Source organism: Anas platyrhynchos, chromosome 18 (genome assembly GCF_047663525.1).
Source record: "Anas platyrhynchos isolate ZD024472 breed Pekin duck chromosome 18, IASCAAS_PekinDuck_T2T, whole genome shotgun sequence".
NCBI lineage: Eukaryota > Metazoa > Chordata > Aves > Anseriformes > Anatidae > Anas > Anas platyrhynchos.
This window is the reverse complement of record NC_092604.1, coordinates 9373402-9396360: the sequence shown is the minus strand read 5'-3', so window position 1 is coordinate 9396360 and position 22959 is coordinate 9373402. Positions and strand designations below refer to the sequence as shown.

Genomic DNA, 22959 nt, shown 5'->3' with positions numbered 1-22959 from the left:
CATGTACAGCACATTCTTAATGGTTTTGTGGGGTTTCTTTGGCTGAAAGAAAGTTTAAATGGTGCCAGAGTGGACAGGCTGGTAACTCCAAGTCACATCCAAAAGCACAGTGAGAAATAACACGTTCTTCCCCAGCACCTCATGCTTTTGTCAGGGACTTGGGCTTCACACCTGAAATCATGGTTCATTTTACAAAACAAACCTGGAAAGCTACTTTTGATTGTTCTACCAACTTCTTAAAACGTGAAATTGTAAATGGAAGTAGCTATAACATGGAGGTACAGAATGAAACATGCCTAAATCCGTACCAAGACATTCTTCAATGCACTTATAACTTTGAATTTTATCTTAGTAAATAACTCAAAAAGAACATTGGAGTTTACCAAATTTTTGCTTTTCCACTGCTCAGTCAAGGAGCAGTGAGTAACTCCACTAACTGTGAAACCTTTACCCAAGGGTAACTGGCAGCAGGAGTTAAGCATGGAGGCATCCATGGATTCAGTCCCCTACAGTTAAATGGAAACTACTGGTTTTAATGATCATGGTACACGCAACTCATCCATAGGTCATTCCACAAACACTGACTTGAAAAAGGTGAGAAACGAGGTTTCTTTTCCAATCAAGTGGTACAGAAAGATGCTGGCCAAGACAGGCTGACCCTTGTTAGCACACCAGCGTGTTTAAACGACTGCTAGATTTGTATCCCTGCTCACCATGGCAGCATTATGTTCCTCCAGTGCTGTTGCTTTAATCACTTTTCGCAAGAGCCGCCGGTTCCGAAGGGCATGTTGCTGTCTTTTGAAGCGCTCATACAGTAACTGGTTGTGCAGCAAAAGCAATTGGTTACGCAGGGTGTGAATCTCATCTGAAGGAGGAGAACCTGGATTGGAGTTAGAAGACCGAGAGGTTACTGAAATGTACTCACTCATGCTCCACACCTGGGAACTATTTTCTGAAGTACACGGATTAGATTTCTTCGAAATTACAGAGTAAAAATTTGTCTGTTCCATTTGAATTAAAACACAAACTTAATTTTTTAAACATTTTTTTCCCCAAAGAAACCAGAAAAATAATGTTTAACCACAAGTCTGCTTCAAACAAGTGGCAGATGACTACAGTGTTAACAGGCAAGTTTCTAATCCTGTGTTTATTCCCCCATATTACACAAACCTCACAGGAAAAAATGCTTTCAGAAGACATTGAAAACAAAGCTGTTTTTGTCTCCTGAACATATACATGCTCCAGATGGACTGCTCCTTTTATTACAAAAAAAAAAACCAACAAACAAGCTTGGCATCACTCAGAAGGCTAGCAGATCTTAAATGGTCAGAAGTGGAAACCTGTAAAATTGGGGAAGGCAGTATTCACTTTTCAAAGAGGAGAAAAAAACCCACACCAAAAATCTTGTCACACTGGAACACGGACTATCATCTGCTAAGCAGATAAGCCATGATTTAATGGAAAGAAGGCACCGTCCTTCTGCAGCATTAGCGAAGAAAAAAAAAAGCACATGACAGTAGCAGGTCATTGTTTAAGCAAGTCTAATAATAGAAGAACAGATTGCCAAAACACAAGAAACATCCTCACCTCCAAAATGAGTCCAGTCAGCAGATTTGCTTGGCAGAGACAATCTGAAAAATTAAAATGCATTAACCACTAAGTTTAAATACACAAACACTGTGTAAGTCACTTTAAAATGGAAACCTCACCTGAAAGGAGCTTACAGCCTAATAAAAGTACAATTATGGTCAATTGGTATGAAGAGAACAGGGAGGAATTGTGCAAGCAGCAGGTTGCAAAGGCAGATGGTAAAGGAGGACAGAATTTCTTGGAAATCAGCAAGAAAAATTATCTCAGGTACAGAAAATAGCATAAGGACAAAGTGGAGTACAGGGCAATGAGAGAAAAAGGAGGAATGCAGCAGATGCACCTAGCCTTTAAATCTGGTTCTCCAGTTCTTCGCATTATCTGTATTAGAAAGTGTCAATCTCCCCTGGGACTCTACAGTTGCTTCTGGTCATCTAGCGGGGCACTTTAACCTCATAAAGTCAGCAAATCTCTCCAGCAGTGGTGTGGCAACACACCCAGCAGCCCCACTTCTTCACCCCAAGCTCTGTTACTAAAGGCAGAAAGGGTTCGAAGGGAACAGACCCATTTTTATAGTAAACTAGTTACCAACAGAAATATAGAAATTCTCCACCCAAACCTAACAGTAATATTTCACGGAATACATTTTTCATTTAGGTTTCCTAACCCACCTGCTTTCCAGACACAGCTATTAAAATAAAGCCAGCACAGGAGTCTTAACAAGAAAGTTTGCAAAGTAAGACTTGCAGTCACCTACTTGTTCAGCTCCTTAGTGTGTGCGTCCGCCCCTTGCTGTATCAGCCTGTCCAGTACTTCCACAGGAGAAGTAGAGGCCATGCAGTCTTCATCCTGGGTTCCCTTGACTTTCTTTAGCAGCTCCTCAGTCTTCTTGCCAACAAAGAGGTAGGCAGTCTTTGGTAATGCAACCTCAAAAAGGTGCTCGTACAGGGGAGGCTGCCCACCCCCAAACACCACTCTTCTTTGTGCTGGTACTTTGCAAGGGCTGGGAGTGAGAATACTCGTCTCCCCAGAGGTTCCTTCCCTGTTACCAGCAGGGCTTTCACCAGAGCCTCCGCAGGGCTTGTCTATGGGAGTAAATGTTTGTTTGGGTGTTTCCCGCGCACTCTCAGGCCCAGGCTTGTCCAGAGAAGATGTTAAAGGCTCAGAGGTCTGACCATGTCCCTGAACACCAGAGACTGCTGATTGGGTCTTCTTCTGAGAGCCCGACAGACTTTCATTTGTGCGGTAAAACGGAGAGTCAAATCCTCCTCTAGGCACCATGTGTTCAGCATCAGTTGTGATCTCGGAGATCTCTTTAGATATTGCATCTGAGAGGGATGGAAGGGGACACCCAATTAGTTTAGTCAGCTTAACACACAGTTTCTGGACAGTGTATTTTTTTGCTGTACCCTAACCAGTTCTCATAGTGCCCTTAGGCATCCATTTACCTTACACATGCTTGAATGTCTCAATGTAGCTAGGGAAAAAGCCCTGCAAGGTGTCCTGAAGTAAAATTAGAACCAGACCATGCTTCAGAACCGAGGAGTACAAGCTAACTCACAGTTCTATGACAGAAGAGTGATTCACTTACTTTAAGTAGCTCTAGTTCTTAAATTGGTCAACTTGAAACATTTCCCAAAAAAAAATAAAACCCCAGTGTTAACAATGTAAATGTGCCTTAAAAAAATAAAAAATAAAAATATTACCTTGAAGGTAAGATAGAATTACAGCAGCTAAAGTATCTGCTTCTAGAGTTTGCTTTTTACTATTCTTTTATGTCAGGACCATACTCACTTAAGTAGTCTTCTGAAGAAGATTAAGTTTACTATTTTACTTGACTGTTTTGACTGTTTATGAAAAACACTTGCATTTGATAAGATGACATTATTTAAAGACACTGCAGACCTATTCTAAACATGGAAAAAAGTAAGTAACTGTGCTCAATTTCTGTAAGACAAATCAATGACATCCTGAAAAAAATATTAAGAGTTTAAGAACAAATACACAAGTATCTCACTCAAGCTCTCAAAACAGGATTTATTTTTAATTTTTAAATATGAATTTTGTAGGGATTCTTTACATAGGACTGAAGTTGCCTTACAGTGAGAACAAATGTTATTACACTACCTAATCACCACAGATTTACTCATTCTCCTATAGATTTGTTTGTTCCTAAAATAAATACCAGCATTACTAAGTTCTGTCACTTCAGTCAGCTGCTCTCTAATAAAAAAAATTTACTTCAGCAAACAAGTCTGAGTTCTAGGTACTAATCTTCAGCATTGGGCAACTTTTCAAAGGAATAAAGCAGGTTGCAACAAGAATTCCCATATCGTAGACCCAGAAATGACACATTTAAAATTAATTAATGGCAAAGCTCACAGCGAAGGTATTTAAGCATATGAAAGTTACCCTAGAGAATTCTGAGAAGAGCAGCGATACAAGGCAAAACAATCAAGCACAAGCCAAGAATCTTACATTTCAACATTAAAAACATTTCCTTAGCTAAGATGTATATAAAGATAACAGAAATTACCTTCCTCTCTGTCCTTTTCAGCACTATCTTCAAAAGACAAACCACCTAAAAACTCTGGAAGATCACTTAAGGTTACTGAACTTTTACTACCAGGTGTGTCTGAAAAAAAGAAAAAAAGTTATTTGTATAGATGCTGTTTTGTCCAGCCTTATTACAGCACAAAACAAGTCTTATATTGCTGTAAGGGATAAGATTAAATGTGTCCCTCTTTCCTCTTTTGAGGAAGCATCTGTTCCTCTGGAAACCAGTTCCGAGATTAGTCACATGTTTGTCCCAATCCAGAAGTGTAGTTTTGTAAACTTAACATTTGCTACTGCACAACAAGTGTAGGTGGCCTCCTCTACAAGTAAGGATGTGTTGTCTGCAATTGAACCCATTAAATAAATAAAAAAGCAGCCAATATGTAGTGCAACAACCATACTTCTACATTAGCTTTGAACTCCCTCTTGGCTTCTGATTTGACTGCTCGAGGACACAGTTCTTACCCCCCCCCCCCCCCAAACACCCCAAAAAGGAGGTATAGTAAGCTGATATAATACAAACTTGACAGTATGTGACTGCTGATCAAAACTGTGAGCCAGCTGCCAGGGATAAACACACAAAGGCATGCAGGATAGAAACCTCATGCTCACAGCTCAGGAACAGATTAGGAACCCACTGAAAAAGCTAGCCTGTTCTTGTCATTCAGGAAGTTCAGATTCCAGTGTTGCTATAACACTTCAGCAGGGAAAACCAGCTTAATTTCACTATCATCTCCACCTTGAGGATACCAAAGATGCACAGTATAAAGGTTTCAAACAGTGCTTAAATCCCCTTCTACAGCTGTCACAGGTGTAGATGACAGAGAATGGAAAAGATTTTAGATTTACCTATTAGAAGTTGAGTTCCTCAACCATCCACTGTTGCTTTCAATATTCCACAGGACTTTAAGAAACAGTTCAAGTACAGCAATACAATTGTGGATAGCAAACAAAGTTTTTCCAAAAGTCTTTAAAGGAAGCGTATCTATCCTCATATCTGGATCAAATTGTAAGGCTGCACATGTGACATAATTTGTTCAGTAAAAACTTCAAGTAAAACTTGTTGCTTCTAAAAAAAATTCACCCTCAAAGCATCAGCTTTAAAAAAAATCCTTTTCCAAACTTCAGTGTTGATCTGCATATTTAAATTTAAATATGCAGGAGTGGGCAAATAGGCCAGTTAATAAAAAACAAAAACAAATATGCAGGCTATTTCTGAAGGTGAAGAGTTAAAATGAAATCAAAAGCATCATGGAAAGGTTTGAATCACAGCTTAAGGCAGGATTCTGGAACTATGAAGAACTCAGGGAAAAAAAACAAACAGAAGAACCTGTGGAAAAGCATTTGGCAGTTGGAACACATAAATAAAAACAGGATTTGTTTAAAGTAAGTTATTGAAAATAGGGAGAGGAAAGTGGAGTTTACCCAATGATTTATCGCTGTTTGTGACATTTTGTTGTCGGTACAATAAAGGCCTCCCAGAATCTGATTTGTCCTCCTGGAAAAAAAAAAAAAAAGACAATATACATATTCTTTGCATCAGATGTCTATTGGAAACAAACGTCTTGGATAGTTTCATAGAAAGAACATTTCTGCACATTTACACCATCACACAAAAACTGTGTAACTGGAAATGGTAAAAGTAGTCAAAAGCAGTCTAACCTTAGAAGAAAGTGAGGTTTTACAGTAGAATGCAACACTAAGTCTGTTACTTTGATTTTCCTCAGTTATAGTCATTGCATGCACAGCAAGTCAATGAGAAGTCAGATTTATTTGGCAGAAGAATTTTGTTGTACCTTTTTAGGAGGTGTGGCAGCAGCTGAAGGAAGTGAAACATGCACAAAGTCATCTGAAGTGCTGGGTGGAGGAGATGTGGCTGGCGTTCCCAAAGGTGTTCCTTTACCCCCTGCTGAAAAGGGGGAGCAAAAGTTTCCTCAGCAAGGATCCCCATTCCTCCTTTCAGTTGAGCATTATATGTGAAGAACTGTATGTTTAAACAGTATCTCAGCCATTTACTTCTTACATCTCTTTCCACTATCTACCAAGATAAAGACACACAGTTTCCAATGGGCCTGTTTCAGACTTTGGCACTGAATTAATTGCAATTTGTCTCACTGTTTGCATTAGTACTACTCTGGATGACCAGGTACTCCATTCACAGAAGTAATGACTTAAACCTATCAAACAGCAGAGTGCTGCAACCCCGTTTAAGAAGCTGACAGCAAAAATTTCAGCCAGAATTTCTATTTTAATAAATCTTTAAGGCCTAATCCAAAAAATGCAGCACGTACCAGATGTGCCAAAAGCTTTGCTGTAAGGTTGCGATGAAGACTGGGATGATTCTGATGGGACAATTCCAGGGGAGGTTGGTGGAGTGGTCATACCACAAACTGCAGAAGGACTCCAGATGGTAACCTATGCAAAACCAATACACAACAAACACAAATCAGCAAAGCTCAGAAAAAGAACATGTGCACTGTCAAACATCCACACGCTGATTTAGGAAACCAGATGGGAACAAATCTGAAATATGCACTAAGGTCTGAAGAATTCAGTGCTTCTCTGAAATGTGATTTTGGGGGTTTTGTCTATGGAAACTACAAGCAAAGTACAAGGCATTAAATGCATGCTGCATACAACCTTCTGCTTTACCTGCTGTGGCTCAGTTGACAGCTGTATTGACTGTGGGCTCAGAATCTGAGGTAGCTGCCCTGGCATTTGTGATAGTGTTAGCCGAGGAGTGGAATATGGGGTAGAAGTCCCTGAAAGTTTAAGAAATATAAATTAGAAGTATACTACATATCAAATATAAATCAATGATTCTTTTGGCTAGTAGTAAAGGCTTTTAAGCAAGACATTTCAAGTCCGTTCAACATACACAACGTACACAGCCATAGCGAGCAAACAAGAAACTTTTCTTCCAACACCAGAAGGTATCTATTGCACATATTACATACTACAGCTTTTGGTTTTGTTTGGTTTGGTTGTTTTGAGGGGCAGGCAGAGGCACTGAAAAGGCAACTTTGTCAATATTCTGAATGTCTGCATGATCAGAGCATGCACGCCTATGTAAATATACATATGTGTTTTAAATGAAATTTTGTTTTCCAGTGCCCAAGAACTGGACTTCAAGTGAGATAATAAGATGCCTCTTTGCTCTAAGGCCCATTTTCTTCCAGGAAATGGGTATTCATTAGCCATCAGGCAGATCTTACCATAGCTGCTCTGTGTGTCAATGTAATGGCTGGCACTGGGGTCAGTTTGATGATGTTTTAAGTTTGTACAGGGTTTCCGAGATGCAGAGTAATAGCCATCTTCATACGAGGCTTCTGCAGGGTCCAGGGAGATTTTGGCACATTCTATCACAACATCATGAGTTTCTAGTCTTTTCCACCTGCAGACAGTTTTTGGATCCAAAAGAGTAAGTTAGTCAATTATTGTTACAAACAAGGGTTCCTGGAGATATCAGGAATTGGCTTATAGGACGGCTCATTTGTTCCAGACAGCCCTGCATACTCCCAGCCAGAACTGGAACAAGGCAGCATACAGAAATTGCAACCAGATGACTTATAAAATGGGGTCTCAAATAGGAGACAAACAGCTTTGACACAGAGATCCATAAAGGTCTGCCATGGAGCACTCTGGAAAGGAGGAATAGCATATGAAGACTTGGTTGATCCTGAGCTTCAGCAACTGTAGAAATCAGCTCAGCTAGACTCAGATGTTGGTCAAAATTTAGAAATGCCAGCAATGAGGGAATTATATTATTTAAGCAATCACCATCCGCAATGCCAGTTTCAGGTTTGTGTTTTTCCTCCTAAGCTTTGGGAACGTCCTTTATTATTACTACTTCCTTCATTCTGATTTTTTTTCCTCACTAAAGTTAGCAGCCATATTAGATCTGTCCAATATTTCAGGGGATGGAAGTTCACTGTAAAGAAGAGAAAACACAGAAGGCTGTCTATTAAAGGCTGAGTCACTTCTGAATGTAAGATATGTGAATGATACCAGATCAGAAGGCTTCAACAGTTAGTTTTGTGCCAATTGAACTCCTTAGTGGCGCCACCCTCCCTCCGTACCCATTCTCCCTGTCTGAGAGAAGCCTGCAAAACTGAGCATTGTGATATTCAATAGGTTCCCATTTAGTAGTGTTTTCCTAGTGGCTCTGAAAAGCAGGGCAAGAGCACTACTGTGCAGCAACAAGAGTCAATTTCTCCTCTTCAGTGGCTGGGCCTGTGGAGACAAGAGAAAAGCAGCAAGTGGTGCTGCTGCAGGCAAATGAGCCTATTTCTAAAGAAAACTAATACAACTGATGTTAAAACATACCTGTTAAAAGAATTGATCTGTTAACTGAACCAATATCTAGGTACCAAAACAAGACACACTGAAGTCGTTTTCAACACAAATCCCACCAAGTACTTCAACAAACCAAAGACGTGACCCAAACCTTAAGCCAATGAAGCAGGTCAATACCAGTAGTTTCTCTACTTACTATAAGCAAAGTTTTTTATAATTTTATGAGAACGTTTCATTGTTACGTCATAAAATTAAGAAAGTAAACTTAAGTAAAAGACAGATTCTATCTCAGATACCAAATGAATTTAGAACCCCAATATCATTGTTCATGGCCCTTCACAAAAGATGATTCTTATTCATCCATCTGTAAGCTCAGATGAAGAAATTCTATGCATTTACCTGGTGTACCTATGAAAATGGATGGTGAAACACCACTGGCACACGCTGTTGTTGATAGAAAAGTTTTTACTGTAAGCCTTCTGAAATAACTCAGCTAAAATCCGATCACTTATAGACTTCCTTAATAGCAGAGAGAATGTGTATATACCTTCGTGGGTCCAGTTCATGGTCCTTAGATCCAGTCACTAATTCCGGATGAATTCGCACATGTTCCATCATTGGCTGGATGAGCAAGAGAAAAAAAATACATTTTTCTGATTGCACTTAAATACACAAAACTGATGAGCAACCTGCTGATCTCAATAGGTCAGAATTTTCATTTAACAGATGTTTAAAGCTAGCACATAACATCACAGACTCAAAAGATGATCTTGTTCCCAAATGAGATTTCAGTCCTTTAATAGCCTGTCCGTACAGTTGAGCAGGTCTCAGTTAAAGCAAAGTCTGTGTTATAACTTAACACATAACTGCCTTTACACAGCTATGAATTTCTTGTCTCAGACAATACAGTGATGAGCAGCATTTTACCTTCACTACCTCTTCAAAGGTCTCCAAGTTTTCCTTCATACTGTAGTGAGAACGCAGAAAGGAGACAAAATTGCAAGGATACATTCCGTAAAGACGATGAAAAAGAGCATAAACACTGGCATGAAGATGGACAAGATAAATCTCTGCCACGTGACCTGGAAAAAATAGTTAGAATCTTTTTCACTACACTGAAGAACAAGATTTCTAAGAATGCAAGCAAACTGTTTTTACATTTGAAATGCTAAATGGAACAAGTCTTCTGAAACACAAACAGTCCCTAGCAAAGCCATGAAGTCTTCTGAGAGAACAGACAACCCATTCTCATCAGCTCACAGCAAAACCAAAAATTAGATATGGACCATTAAGAATGACAGGATACTCATTGGAATTAGTCTTTACAGCACAGTATTTTCTACTCAAAAAACCTGAAGCCGCTCTAAAGTAACATGGAGTTTGCAAGATGGCCTGAACAATTAAAGAAAATTAAGGCATGCTTCACTTCAAAAGTAAAAACTAGAAGTTTGTCTTTCACAGAAAACACGTTCACAACAGACTTGACTCTTACTAGCCATCTTTCTTTTCTGTAAATTCCAACCTTGCCAGTGACAAATTGCTTTGTAAATAGTATCTTTATGTGCTTAACACAACATTTTTTCATATTTTCGTAAGACATACATAAGTAGTTATAGTGTTGGATCTTACAAAAAAATCAGCAAAACCAGTGTTGTGACTGAGAAGACTAGGTTTGCCAACACTTTCATGATAATTATAACTGTCATTGATAATTATATATTGAAAGGAATTCTTACATGTTGCTTCTTCCCCCTCCCCACTCACACCTGGGAAACTCAAATTCCCAAATATCTGCTTCAAATGTTAGCAGTTTTTCCCTTTTCTACACATTAATATCAATCTCTGCTTTTTCACTGCCATCAAGGTAGCATTTCTGTCCAGTAAAACTTCAGATAACAGCAGCACCACACTAGAGAATCTAAGAGATTTCTAACTTTTGAGCAAAGCAGCACTGCCCAATATTATCAAAGAACAGAATAGTCTGTAATCTTAATACACAATCTTCTGCATTTAAATAATCTCAGACCTTTAAGAGTCTCACAAAAGAACGTGCTCATCAGCTGCGTAAGAGTCTCAAGGATACTGCTACACCATAACTGCATGTAACAAAGTTGAAATCTCACCTGGATTCTGCAAGCACCAGGCTGAGAGACGCCCAAAGATACCAAAGAAATCATGAAGGTACTGTTTGCCAGACTGAGGAATCATTGGCAACATGGTTATTAGCACTAGGACACCTGTGGTGAGTACTACTACATCTGTGTCAGTCTGCAAGAAGGGAAAAAACTTGCATTAGTCAGTTAAGAGAGTTTAACTTAATTTTTTCCAAGGATGAAGTAAACACTGGAATCATCATCATGGAAAAAGTTCTCTACTTTGAATTGGTCTGAAACCTACCATATCTTAATGGACCAAAGTTACTGTCTCTTTCATCCAGAATAAATCTAAGAAAAAGATTTGAGATTCTTGCTCCTGTCCTGTCATTTGCCTCCTGCTTTTCTGTAAAAAAGACTTGACTTAAAAAGGGAACATCAACACGGTTCCATCAATTAAGTAGGAAAAAAAATATTACTGGTATGTGAAGCATCTTACGTACTACATTTCCTACTCCACAGAGCCAAGCACATGGTGTTCAGAGCATAAGAAACTGCAAATCTGATCAGGATATTCAAGGACGTTGGTCAATTACCAACACAAAGGTCAGAAGTTTTTCTATGAAACCTGTATTCACGCAAACTTACCTTTGTGCATTTTGCGAACAAATTACCTGTCACATCAAGTTTTCAGGATGATTAACATGACAAGTTATATAAATTATTTGGTCTTTTAAATCTTCACTAAATTAAAAGCTAGCTTTTCTCAGCTTCAGAGGCTTCAAATGTGAACCAAAAAAAAACCCCTTAGTACTGTTAAAACACTGAGACTTGAGGGAGCCATTGCTGTATGGCATGCAAGTGTAAACAATGCCTGGTTGATGACTCCAGCTGCTAAATATTTCATAAAGCAGTAACTCAAACAACCAGAACCCCCTGGCTTACACTGAGAGAAAGGGGTATGGTAGCAAAAATCTTTAGCTAGATGAAACAGTAATAAAGAACCAGATTTTAGGACGTGACACAGGCTATGTTTAAACTCTTTCCCAGTACGGTCCCTGCTTGCCTCGCCAATTCAACCTAAGTTTTCCTCAGTAGTTCCTCTGCTTTGCCAGGAGAGGGGCATGAACGGCACAGGTAAGCCTGTGGCCAGATGCTACTAAGCTGGTCTTGGTATATCCCAAGAGCCTTCCAGGCTGATGGGACATAGTAAATGTTACGGATTTTTCTTCTTCTGCCTCCTCTATTCTCTTTATACTCCAGACAGACACCTCTTTACACTCCAGCACGTCTGCAGATAAGATGGGAAATTCTACTAATTCAAAGGGAATTTCACCATGGAATAGTCTGCTGTATGGCTCAGCTGCACTGCAGATGGAGCAGCGTATATCACCATCAGCTTCACCAATGGCTCTTCGTCTTTGACTTCTCTTTAAAAGTTGTAGTGAACTTTAAATATCCCTAACTCAAAATTATATAGTGCCAGATGCTGTCAGAGACAGGACTGTCAGTAATAAGAGGAGCAGCACAGAGTATTCAGTTACAATTTTTCCAGTGTGCCTCTGTATTTTCTCTCTACTCACAGCTTAACTAAATGACATCAAAACAGAAAATAAATGCCTTGCATTACAAGTATGTATGCTTACTTCAAGTGTACAAGTGTTTTAATAGACAACAGTAACACAGTTCTTACCTTGAGACATTTAAGTAAAGAAAGTAGGAGAGGTGCTTGAGAAAGCTTATGTTTCCAAGATGGTTGTCGTCTTATCACATGTCCCAGTAGAGAGAGAATGGGTAAACGGGTAGCAGCTTTGCCCATATATTCATTAATTTTGTCCAGAAGGTGCTGAGAGAGGATTTTAGAGTGGTAGAAAAAGGGAAGTTTTGTTTGATGAAAAAGAATATACGTCAGTTAAATATATATATTAAAAAAAAAAAAATCTATATTCACCAGTTTGCTATTGTCAGTTGTAGAAACTAAGGGCATTTTACAAATATACAGGATCCAAATATTAAAAATCTCGTCAACCAAAGTAAAAATTTCTAGTGCCATTCTCTCAATCTGTTTAAAGATGGTTACCTGCTCTAAAAAAATACTCCAATTGTTTCAGGCTAATAAATCTAACATTCAACAAGCAGCAGCATTGATGCAAAGAACAAACATTATTCCTCAAAATAGTAAAATTTCAGAGGTTCTTTGGTAAATCATGCCAGTTTAAGCAACCCATGAAATGGAACATTTTAAAGATTGAAAAAAAACACCCTACTTTTGCTAAAGAGATACTACATGTCTACAACAAGGTAATTACGTATCAGAATGTAAAAACAGAATACAAGCAGATACTATTTAAATGCTTCTTTAATTACCAAACTAAAATTTGCCATAATTAACAGCAGTAGTTTTTTGTTTATTTTATTTACCTTGTCATGAGGCTCTTGTAGTGTGGACAGTATATGCAGTGCCTGCTGAGAATTGGTTTCCAAGTAATAGTCTACCAGGTTGTTCACAAGCATAGGTCCACGGTCTATCAGTTTGTTTGCAACAAGACAAAAAAACATACATTCTCAATATACGAGAAACGAAGCATTTATTACAGGAATGTTGCCCAACTTTGTGACAACTATTGCACAATTTATAACAAACCAGTACCTACTGTTTCAGACCTTTCAGCAAATGAGACCTCTCAGCTATGTTCACTAATTCATGACCATTCAAGCAATTACATTGAGTTCAGTAGGAAAGTAACCAGTGTATTTTGATGTGTTTTGTTGTTTAAATGAAGAACAATTACTGAGGCACTGCCTAACCTTAAAAACCTAGATGAAGCTAACTGCAAGAGTGTTTTACCCAGCAGGGGCAAAGAGTTCAGGAGCAATTTTATATTCTCTCCCTTCAGCATAAAGAACAACCTCAGGGATAAGGAGATTAACAATGCTCTCGTTCTCTGAAAAGGCACCATCAACATAAGAGATGCCTTAGTAGCAGAGAGCATTTTTTAAATAAAGTCTGCGTCTGAAGTTTTGTTTAGGGTCAGGTTTTTACTTGTTTGTTCTGAACAAGCAAAATCCCACTAGTTCCCATAATGGGCATGACACCCAATTCTTTTTACACTTGACAAAGAAAGCATCATCAGCCTGCAACTTGAGGTTATGCCCCAGAAAAATCCAATCATTTTATAACAGCATTTTAACAATTATTTAACAAACCTTCCAAGAGACATGCCATTAAGCAAAGCAGACTGAAGAGAACCTTCAACCCTTAAAGCAATTTAAGTCCCAAATACTAAGAGTTTCCTTCAAGTCACATTTGCAAAAGAGTGTATTTGATAGAGAACGCTATCACATTATTCTACCTTTGTTATTGTAAAAACAAATCCCTACCTCCAATAACTTTTACGGATACATACCACAAATGAGATTATCTTTGAACGCAGCTGTTATGTCTTCCAGGACACCCAGACTTGGAGAATCCAGCATTGAGAGGAGCTCACCAACATTTCCTTGTTGTGCCATGATGCATGTACTAACGTGAACGTGGAGGTTAAAATTTCAGGAAGTTCCTCATTGGTGCCTCTACCAGACTAGAAGCAAAAAGAAAACAGATAAATGAGCTTTCCTTTTTCCCTTTCTATCTTAGATTTCCTGTTTCCCTATTTCTTTTCTGCAGTATTGCCCATTTAACAGTTTTACACTGAAAAGATTGCTAGAACTTACACACCTGCAATAAAAGATGTAAGAGAAAATGCTTGTTTGTTTTTAAGACATGAATCTATCATATGGAAGACCTTGGATAGTGTACACAGACTGGGGACTGTCAAACCGTTCTGTTTCAGGAGGTTTATTTTTTTTTTATTTGCTCTCCAGGTAAGTCAACTAAAACTGGAGTTTTGAATAAAATGCAAATAGCTCCCTGGAATCACTCCATTATCATTTTCTTACAGCAATTCCTCCTCAACCAACGTTTCAAGCACTCCGCACAGTAGTCTACACTCTGGAAGAAATATGCAGCTCGAGATCCTTTTCCACTCCTGTGGCTAGATGAGAAATTCACTGCCCTCGGTTTTCCATTATTGCATACTAATAGATCTGTGCTTTAACACTTGCAATATGGCCAGGTTGCAGCTGTTCAGAAACTCAGTTAGGGTTACTACAGCTGCCGTTGCTTGGCCATCCGTGCATACTAAATTACAAGCTTCGCAGCACAACATACCTCGTTTTCACATGTAGAATCCGTGCATTATATATTAAAAACCCCAGAGTGCACAAGCTGTATAGATTACTACAAACAATACTGTGCAGATTAAATGGCTCTGGTCACCTTCACAGTACTAAGGAAGAGTAAATCTAAACTGGGGCTTTTTAGGTGGCTTCCTTCCATGTAGCAGTGAGGGAAGGACACAATTATCACACCTAACACAAAATGGATTAAGTTATCGTCCACCCATAAGAATCCTATGCTGAACCTTTCCAAGTGGCAGAAAGAATCTGGCTTCACATCACACCAATTTTGTCAGCAAGGGTTTCTTCTCTCCCTTCCTTCCAGCTAGCATATATTTTTCATTTCCTATATGGACTGACACACGACCAAGTTTACATGCAAAGGTTTTTTTTTACCGCAACTGTATATACTGCACCTGTTCTGTGGATGCGTTGAGCTTCTGTCTGCAGTGCTGTCAACCACACACCTTTCATGATCACTAATAAAGAAAAAAAGCAGGAACAGATTAACAAAAGGTACAAATTATCTCTTCCTTACCAAACTGTGTACATTCAGGACAATGCTAATTTTTTTTTTACCAAGAACAGCAGAGCTAGGTATAAGTCAGCTCTCTCTCTGAAAAACCCCAAGAAGTGTTGCACAGTTGTCCTTTCTGCAATTGCCCATAGGTTAGGCTGTGCAATGGCCTCAAACTAGATGGCCTTCACAACAGGATTATAGCTTTGCACTGTGAACCTTAAGAAGCCGCTGAAGAGTTTTATTTATGGTAAGTAAAATCTTACACACACACACGTCTTCTCTTATCACACCAATTTCTGACTCCAGAATAATTACCCTAACTGCCTAAGTCTCCAGTCAAAACACTGTTACACATTAGCTAAGGACCATATATCAGTGTTCTATTTTAGGAGATAATGCTCTAATTACTTATATATGCATTATTTTCCTGAGAGCGCGTGTTTGACAGAGTTACTGGATGGCAGGAGTTAACCCGTCTACTGGCAAACTTCGTCATTTGCAACATATCACTTCCTAGTTGCAAAGCTGCCCAAGGTCACTTTTATTAGGGACACAAGCCATCAGCTTACTTAATTTGGCACTGATTGCAAATTCAAAGGTGATAACATAGCACCACACACACCACAGGCATTTCTATAGCAACAAACTTTCTTAAAGGCTTTCAGTAATCGCAGTGCCAGAACACAAAAACACCCTCGATTTTCGACGATCAGAGCTGAGCAGTCCAAGTAAGATTTCTGTTCCTCTCCCAGCAGCCAGCAGTCTGCTAATGCAAGAGCTGAATGCCATCTCTTTTTGCATCCCGTGCTGGCAAGACCTTAAAAACTGCAGATTTAAAAACCGGCTGGTACTATAAGCAAGACTTTCAACTAAAGATAATAAAATGGAAACTTGGGGGTGGGGAGAAGAGTCACTTTTTACTGAAATGCATAACAGATTCCGGTCTGCTTTCCAAAAAGATTCGGGGTGGGATTTGCTGGTTTTGTGGGTTATTTTTTTGACTCTATATTGTGCAGACTTCCAAGCTTCAACTTCTTCCTCAAGGAGCTTGCTGTTGAGAGGGGAAACAACGTTCAAAGAGCAAAACCATCCATTCCAAAAAGTTTTAAGTCACTCATCCGTGCACCCTAAGGGGTCAACCTCCTACTTTGTTACTCATTTTCAGGAGTCAAGGCTTTGTTAGTTTGCACGAACCACATTAACAGTAAATTTGTTGAACTCCAGATGTATTCAGATACCCTGAACACACACAGCCCCAGAACACCAGTGCAGAGCCCTACGGGGATATGGTTCCCTCCCAGGAATCTGTTCTTTTCTGAGAACACTGCCTTTGAGTCCGACAGGGCTTGCTAACAAAGGTGCCTCAGTTTCCATCGGGTTACAGCCTCAGCTATGGTTAAGCAAGAGATTCACCAAGCAACCTGAATTATTGTCTAAAGCCTTGTTAACAAAAGAGATACACGACCACACCCCCAGATCAGCTGCAAGCAAAACCTGTTTTAAGAATTAAAGCAGCACAAACACCAGTCTCTGGTTTTTGTTGTTTTACCCCATCAAGACCTTGTCAACACTATTGCCTTTGTTCCCCCACCCCACTGCCAAAGCAACTGCATGCACAGAATCACAGACTCCTCACCACAACCAACGCTTTTATTCCTTATTTTTATTTTTCATTTTTATTCCTGTGCTTTCAGTCAGATAGGAAAAATTCAGATTTCAGTGCTCAGCAGGTCAAAGGATTCCAAACTTCTCACTATTGGCCTGATGGCCCACACGAACACGACGATCAGATAAAAGCGAGGCTGACAACACAGCCTTAGTTCATGGTAACTACACGTGGAGGTAACTAAGAGCTTCCCAAGCTCCCTAATTCAACCTGGTGGCTCCAGTGACCTCGTGCCCATAAATGCAGCGTAATCTAAATGAACTTGTCTATCAGTCAATTGTGTGCTCAATGTGCTTCACGTGGAGTGAAGCAATCTCCACTCCAGAAGGCAGCATTCAAAATATTAAAAGTATTCTGACCTAGGTCAGAACATGGGACAGTATTACAGAGTCATTTCATTAAACACAACGTTTATCTGCTGAAATCACATAAAAACGGTGCAATGTTGCCACCCCCCTACACACAAGCAGTCACATTCTTAAAAGACAAATCAGTTTTCTTGATCCAAGATCTCCTTTTAGATTGTCCTTTGTGAGGAACGGATTTGAAGTCCTGGCTCCTCTAACCTAGTACTGGGACCACGGTGCCCAACACAAATGAACAAACCAGGGAATTCCAGCAATGGTGTTGAACTGTCACACGTCTTCTTTTCTTTTTTTTTTTTTTTTTAGGCAAAGACAGCTGAATAAGTAGTTTACATGCAACAGGCATTGTACTTAAACACTTAAACATGAAAGCACCACGCTCCGGAAGATGGATGCGCAATTCCCAGGAGCTGTGGTACCTGTGATTTATGAGTAATCCCATCAGTAATTTGGGATGGGATTTTCAAATCCCGTAGATAAGGAACCCAGGACAGGCCAAGTCAGGGAACTTCCACTATCTTGTAAAGCAGTGAGATCACCACTGAAAGCCCTGGTATTTTGCATCTGGGATTGCTGTAACGTCCGTGGTGAACTGGATCACCCTGAAACCTTTATAGCATCACATCACGGCCACGTCTTTCTTCTCAAACACACGGTATACAAAATGAACCTCTAATTCTTCCATCCCAGGCTCCTGCAATCATTCCCCTATCAGAAGAATTTCCACATCCATGCAGCCACGCTTCAAACTGCCAGGATTAAAACAAAGTAAGTAACTTTTCCATGCAGTTTGAGGCACTGACTCTTCGCTAACATTTTTATTAGTTTTATATGAAATATCCGAGGGACTAAGTAGTAAAGACTGAAAAAAACACAAACATTTAATTACCTTTTAAAATGCAACATTTTGGTCTCACTGGAAGACACAAACATCAACAGCAAGCTTCTCATTCCTATACTCAAGGCCTTTTATAAAGACAAATTTAAAGTATGAACTTTAAGTACCAACACTTAAAGACTTCAGAACCAGCTTAAAGGAATTGAAGGAGAAACCAAGAAGCAAATAACCAATTCGTTGTTTTTTTAAAAACAGATTTTCAGAAGCTAATTTAACCACAACACAATATAGTTAAGCTGCAAACTCAAGAAAAAGGGGAAGACTGCATAAATATTCATTGGAACTGGCTAAACTGAGCATGAGATAACAGAGTATTTCAAAAGATTATGACTTCTCTAAGTATTTCTGTCAAGAGATGTTCTTCAGTTCAGTGTATTTTTATCTCAAGCCAAACGAAAAAGCAGCTGGTAGTGCCAGTTATGCTTCGGTGAGGGGTGGGGAGGAGGGGGCACACTCAGCACACGCACATATTCCTCCACAACGTCCTCAGCATTCAGTACAATAACACCAAAAACACTTGGTGGGGGGAGAGCAGCGTGCATGGGGTCAGCACCAGCAGTTATTTCATCCCTCTTCATTAACCACATGTTAAATTTGGGACGTGCAAGGAAATGGTTATTTACCCCCCACCAACAAGGGAAGAGGGGGATTTTAACAACATAAGACCACTGCTGTCAGCACTGAAGTGAAGCCAGACCTCAAGACTTAATTTTTTCCATCTGATTTCCCCTGCAGGCAATTCAAGGCCCACAGGTATTGCTTTGGCAGAGGCCATGAATGAGGAGAGAAATGTTTTACGGTGACCATTTTTTTTTTTAAAGCAAAATTCACTGAGAAAGCAGCCCCTCACGTTCAAAACTTTGAAATGCTTTGCAGTCATAAAAGGATAAGCCTCCCTCCCTCCCATCTGACACACCAGAATTCGAGCCTGTTTTAGGTTTCCTAGAAATATCTGATTTTGTAATTTCTTCACAACTAAACGCTACTGCCACAGAAGTGACAGTGCCTGCAGAAAACAAGCAGTGAGTGAGAACCGACAGCAGGGACAAAAAGCCATGGTGGCAATAGGGCAGTAAGCAGCTGATCACACCCCTGCTCACCCCCTAAAAATAACAGCCCTGATCAATTCAAGCCTCAGATCTGATGGATCATTACAGCTGGCAATACAATACATTTCATTTATTTATAATAATCCCAGTGCCTGCCTTCTTCTAGTAGTCTGCATTTTGCTGGTTATTTTAAGATCTGATACAAGATCCCACTCCTAAACTCAGTAATTATTTTATAAGATAATTCATTAGCACATTCACCCTCCTGTACTTTGTTACAGGTGCTTAACTGAAGCAGAAAGATCACAAAAAAAAAAAAACAAAAAACAAACAACACCCTCAAATAAAAAGAGAGAATCACATTCAGCATTTTTAAAGATTCTTTTGAAACTCTGCTGTGCCAATACATTACACTAATTGCTACCCATCAAACTTCTGTCAGAGGGAAGATTATTTAAAAGCAATGCATGCTGAAAAAAAGCCCAAACACAGCAGAGCTTAACGCTTAACCCTTTGGCAGAAGCCATGCTAACAAGTCGGTCACTAACCTGAAAGGGAATTGTTTCAGTTCCTTACATCCAACCATATATATTAATGGCAAATAAATAAGAGCAAGCACTATTTTTCAATGCCAATTTAATTAACTGTACACGAGGAAAATAGATTGAACGAAGGAATCTTTTTAAAGCCATGAACAGGTGAATGGAGAGCTCTAGATTTCACAGCAACACAATGGCTGAGGCTCCTAAATCTCTGCAGCACTGTGGGTTTTTTTTGGTCTTTTTTTGTTTTTTTTTGCCACCAAAAGAATCCTTTAAACAAATTCCAAGCATTATACTGCAATTCAATAAACCTTGAAACCTTGCAAACTAACAAGTGTACTCAGTCAAGACATTTTAACTACCCCAAGAATTAAAGCAGGCGTTGCACACAACACAGAACCAAATGATGTCACTTTCTTAAATTAAAACCAAAAAAGAGTAATACCCAGGGAAGTGATGGCAGCTCACTGATTTAAGAAGTTTGCTCGGTATCTTAATGTGATACCCAAAAACACGTCTATGCTACCAAGGCAGGCATTATTACTTGTCTTCAGGACAACTATTCAACTATGTAAAAACACAGCAGCTACATGCTATACCAACATCTTAAGTTGCAATATTCTTGCAAAAAAAACATACACCTGGCTACAACATGCCATAGAAATCTGGTATCTCTGCCTTGCTTCCACCACTGAAGAGTGCATTGACTATTTATTTGACTCGTTTATCATGGAAGATATCTTTTCCAAAGAGCTATGTATGTGTGTGACTACATCTTGCAGGCTATTAAAGTCAGTCTCTATAAGAATGCAATAATCACATCAGCAGCTTGCTTCAGATGTGACAAGGTATCAGACAGTTAGAAGAGTATCAGGGATTGGTACAAGTCAGTGTCCCAGCAACCCAGCTCTAAGTGGGGCCAGCATTAAATGAGAAAGTTACTGAATGTAACTTGTTTGTTCCAAACACCAGCACATCTGCAATCGGGCAGTACATCCCACCTGAGAACCTTTTAATAAGGCTGCTTTTTATTAGTCACCGTAAGAGTAAACTCTCAGGTAACAGAGTCAAGGAGCTGAGATTGAAAAACAGCCAAAGATAAAATCATTTTAATTAAAGCCTATCTCATGACACATTAGATATTCTGACTGTATTTTCATCTGACTAAGTTGGTATCACCCCACATAAATACAATTTAACCTCCTGGTGATGAGGCTGGTAACTAAAAAACAGAAGAGGTGGGGTGTTTTTCTTGTTGTTTGTCTGCTTTTTGTTTTGTTTGTTTAAACAGAGTAAGGGATTTTAAATCCTCGGTTATAAGCTTAAACATAACTTAGCTCATTCTGATAAGCAAGCAGATCTGGTGCCTTGCTGCTTAGCAAAGTAAAATCAACTCTGGACAGACGTATTCCCGGTGCCTGCACTCATTATTAGGACTCTGGGTTTTCAAATATTTGGTTGCCAGTTCCCTGCTGTTCATACACGTAAACTGAGAAGGGTCTGACGGGTCCCCTACCTGATGGGATCGCTTAAGTAGTGCTTCAGGTATGATGGATTCCTAACAACTTGCCAGGAAGGCAGCACTGGGACACTACACGAGCAGAGCAGACAAAGAACGAAAACCTCCTGCGTTACCGTCCCCTGGAAGGTTCTGTGCAAAAAGCAGCTCTGGAAAACAGTTCTGCAGACAAAGGCTGATCCCCGTGTCTGTGGGTTTTGAATCACATACTCCTTTAAGGCATGTGTTTTTCGCTGACTGCCTTGTAAAAGCCTCATTAGAAGAAAAGGGAGGGGGGGGGAGAGAGAAGCAGGGACTAACAGGCAGCACCCCGACCGCCTGCCTGCCTGCCACAGAGCAAAAACTTCCCCGCTGCCCCCTTCCAACTTCTCGCTGACAAAAGGTCTCCGTGCACACGTAAACAACCCCCCGGCTTCCCGCTGAGCCCACAGCAAGCCAGAAAAAACGAGGAGCCCCAGCGGGCAGCGGGAGGCCCGGGGGGCTGCCAGCGAGGCAGGGGCATCCCGGGGCCGCCTCAGCACCCGCGGCCCCCTCAGTAGGGCTGGGGGGGGGGGGAAGGGGAGCGAGCCCGGAGCCCGCTCCTCAGCGCCCAGAGCCCATAGCTGAGGGGGTGAGGGCGGGGAGGGACAGCGGGACGTGACGGGGACAGACGGACACGGGGACAGCGGGCACGGGGGGGGGACAGGGAGGACACCGCGCCCCCTGCCCAGCCTCCCTCCCCTCATCTCCCACCCCCCCCCAAAGCCCCGTTAAGTCTCCCCCCCGCTCCCCCGCCCTCCGTTGCCGTGCCCCCCGCCGCCGCCCCGCCGCGGGGGCAGGAGGCGGCCGGGCGCTCACCTCAGCCCCTGCCGCCCGCCGCCGCTCCCCCCCTCAGGCCTCCTCCGGCCCGCAGGGCGCCGCCATCTTGGCCCTGCCTCCCCCTCCCCCCCTCCCAACCAGTCAGCGGGCGGCTGGCGGATCGGATCCCTCCGCCGAGAAAAGTAGTCCCGCGCCGCCCCGCTGCTCCTCTCCAGGATCCCCCTCCGGTCCCTCGCCGCCCCGCTCGGGGTGTTCGCCCTCAAAGGGGTTCCCCCCCCGGGGTGCGGCGGGGAGGGGAAGGGAGAGAGAGATGAAAAGATCCCCCCCGGCGGAAGGATCCGGGAGCGATGCGGTTCGGCGGAGGGGGGTCGCGTGATTCTGGGGGCGGGGCCTCGGAGGGGCGGTCACGTGGGGCGAGGGGGCGGGGCCGGGCGGCGGCCGGTAAACAAGGCCAGGGGGGCGGGGAGGGGAGGGGGGCGCCGCCATTGGGGCCGGGTCCTGTCAGCGCCCCGCGCCCCTCAGCGCCCCAAAACCGCCCCCTTTTGCCCCATTTCCCCGTTGTTCCCCAGGCAGGCGGCCCCGGGGCCGAGTCCTCACGCAAAGCACGGACAAGGATTCTTGTTTTTATCCTGAAATCCAGCTCCATGGCACACCGAGTCCCTCATTCTTTTCCCTTCAGATCTTTGTCCATCCCTGTAGAAATAAACAGGGTTCAGGAGAAGTTAAATTACCTCAGGGAAGGCTCTGCAGCCTTCATTCCTCAAAGCCACTCAACTTTAGGCTCCATCTCAGCCCTCAGACCGGTGGGGTCTCAGCACTCCTCGCCCCCCACATAGGGGAGGTTGGTGGGGA

At 41.3% G+C, this 22959-nt stretch overlaps 1 protein-coding gene across 5 annotated transcripts in view; it reads right to left on the bottom strand.

The window, feature by feature from the left end:
- The window catches only part of TSC1 (TSC complex subunit 1), a 29071-nt gene extending 6784 nt beyond the window's left edge, over positions 1–22287 (bottom strand). For 2 of the 5 annotated variants that reach the window (XM_038188086.2, XM_038188088.2), the window contains exons 1-17: positions 22147–22287; positions 15167–15229; positions 13940–14113; positions 12954–13057; positions 12226–12378; positions 10563–10707; positions 9367–9521; positions 8987–9060; positions 7359–7537; positions 6796–6905; positions 6435–6558; positions 5940–6052; positions 5569–5641; positions 4124–4222; positions 2345–2915; positions 1588–1631; positions 714–880 (exon numbers count right to left, since the gene is read on the bottom strand). In XM_038188086.2, coding sequence (XP_038044014.1) covers positions 714–880; positions 1588–1631; positions 2345–2915; positions 4124–4222; positions 5569–5641; positions 5940–6052; positions 6435–6558; positions 6796–6905; positions 7359–7537; positions 8987–9060; positions 9367–9521; positions 10563–10707; positions 12226–12378; positions 12954–13057; positions 13940–14045 — 2217 coding nt within the window. In that variant the 5' untranslated portion in view covers positions 14046–14113; positions 15167–15229; positions 22147–22287. Of the gene's footprint in view, positions 1–713; positions 881–1587; positions 1632–2344; positions 2916–4123; positions 4223–5568; positions 5642–5939; positions 6053–6434; positions 6559–6795; positions 6906–7358; positions 7538–8222; positions 8368–8986; positions 9061–9366; positions 9522–10562; positions 10708–12225; positions 12379–12953; positions 13058–13939; positions 14114–15166; positions 15230–21306; positions 21475–22146 lie in introns of those variants that run through there. The other 3 variants (XM_038188089.2, XM_005013256.6, XM_072025380.1) reach the window with 3 other exon arrangements.
- Positions 22288–22959: the final 672 nt, after the last annotated feature.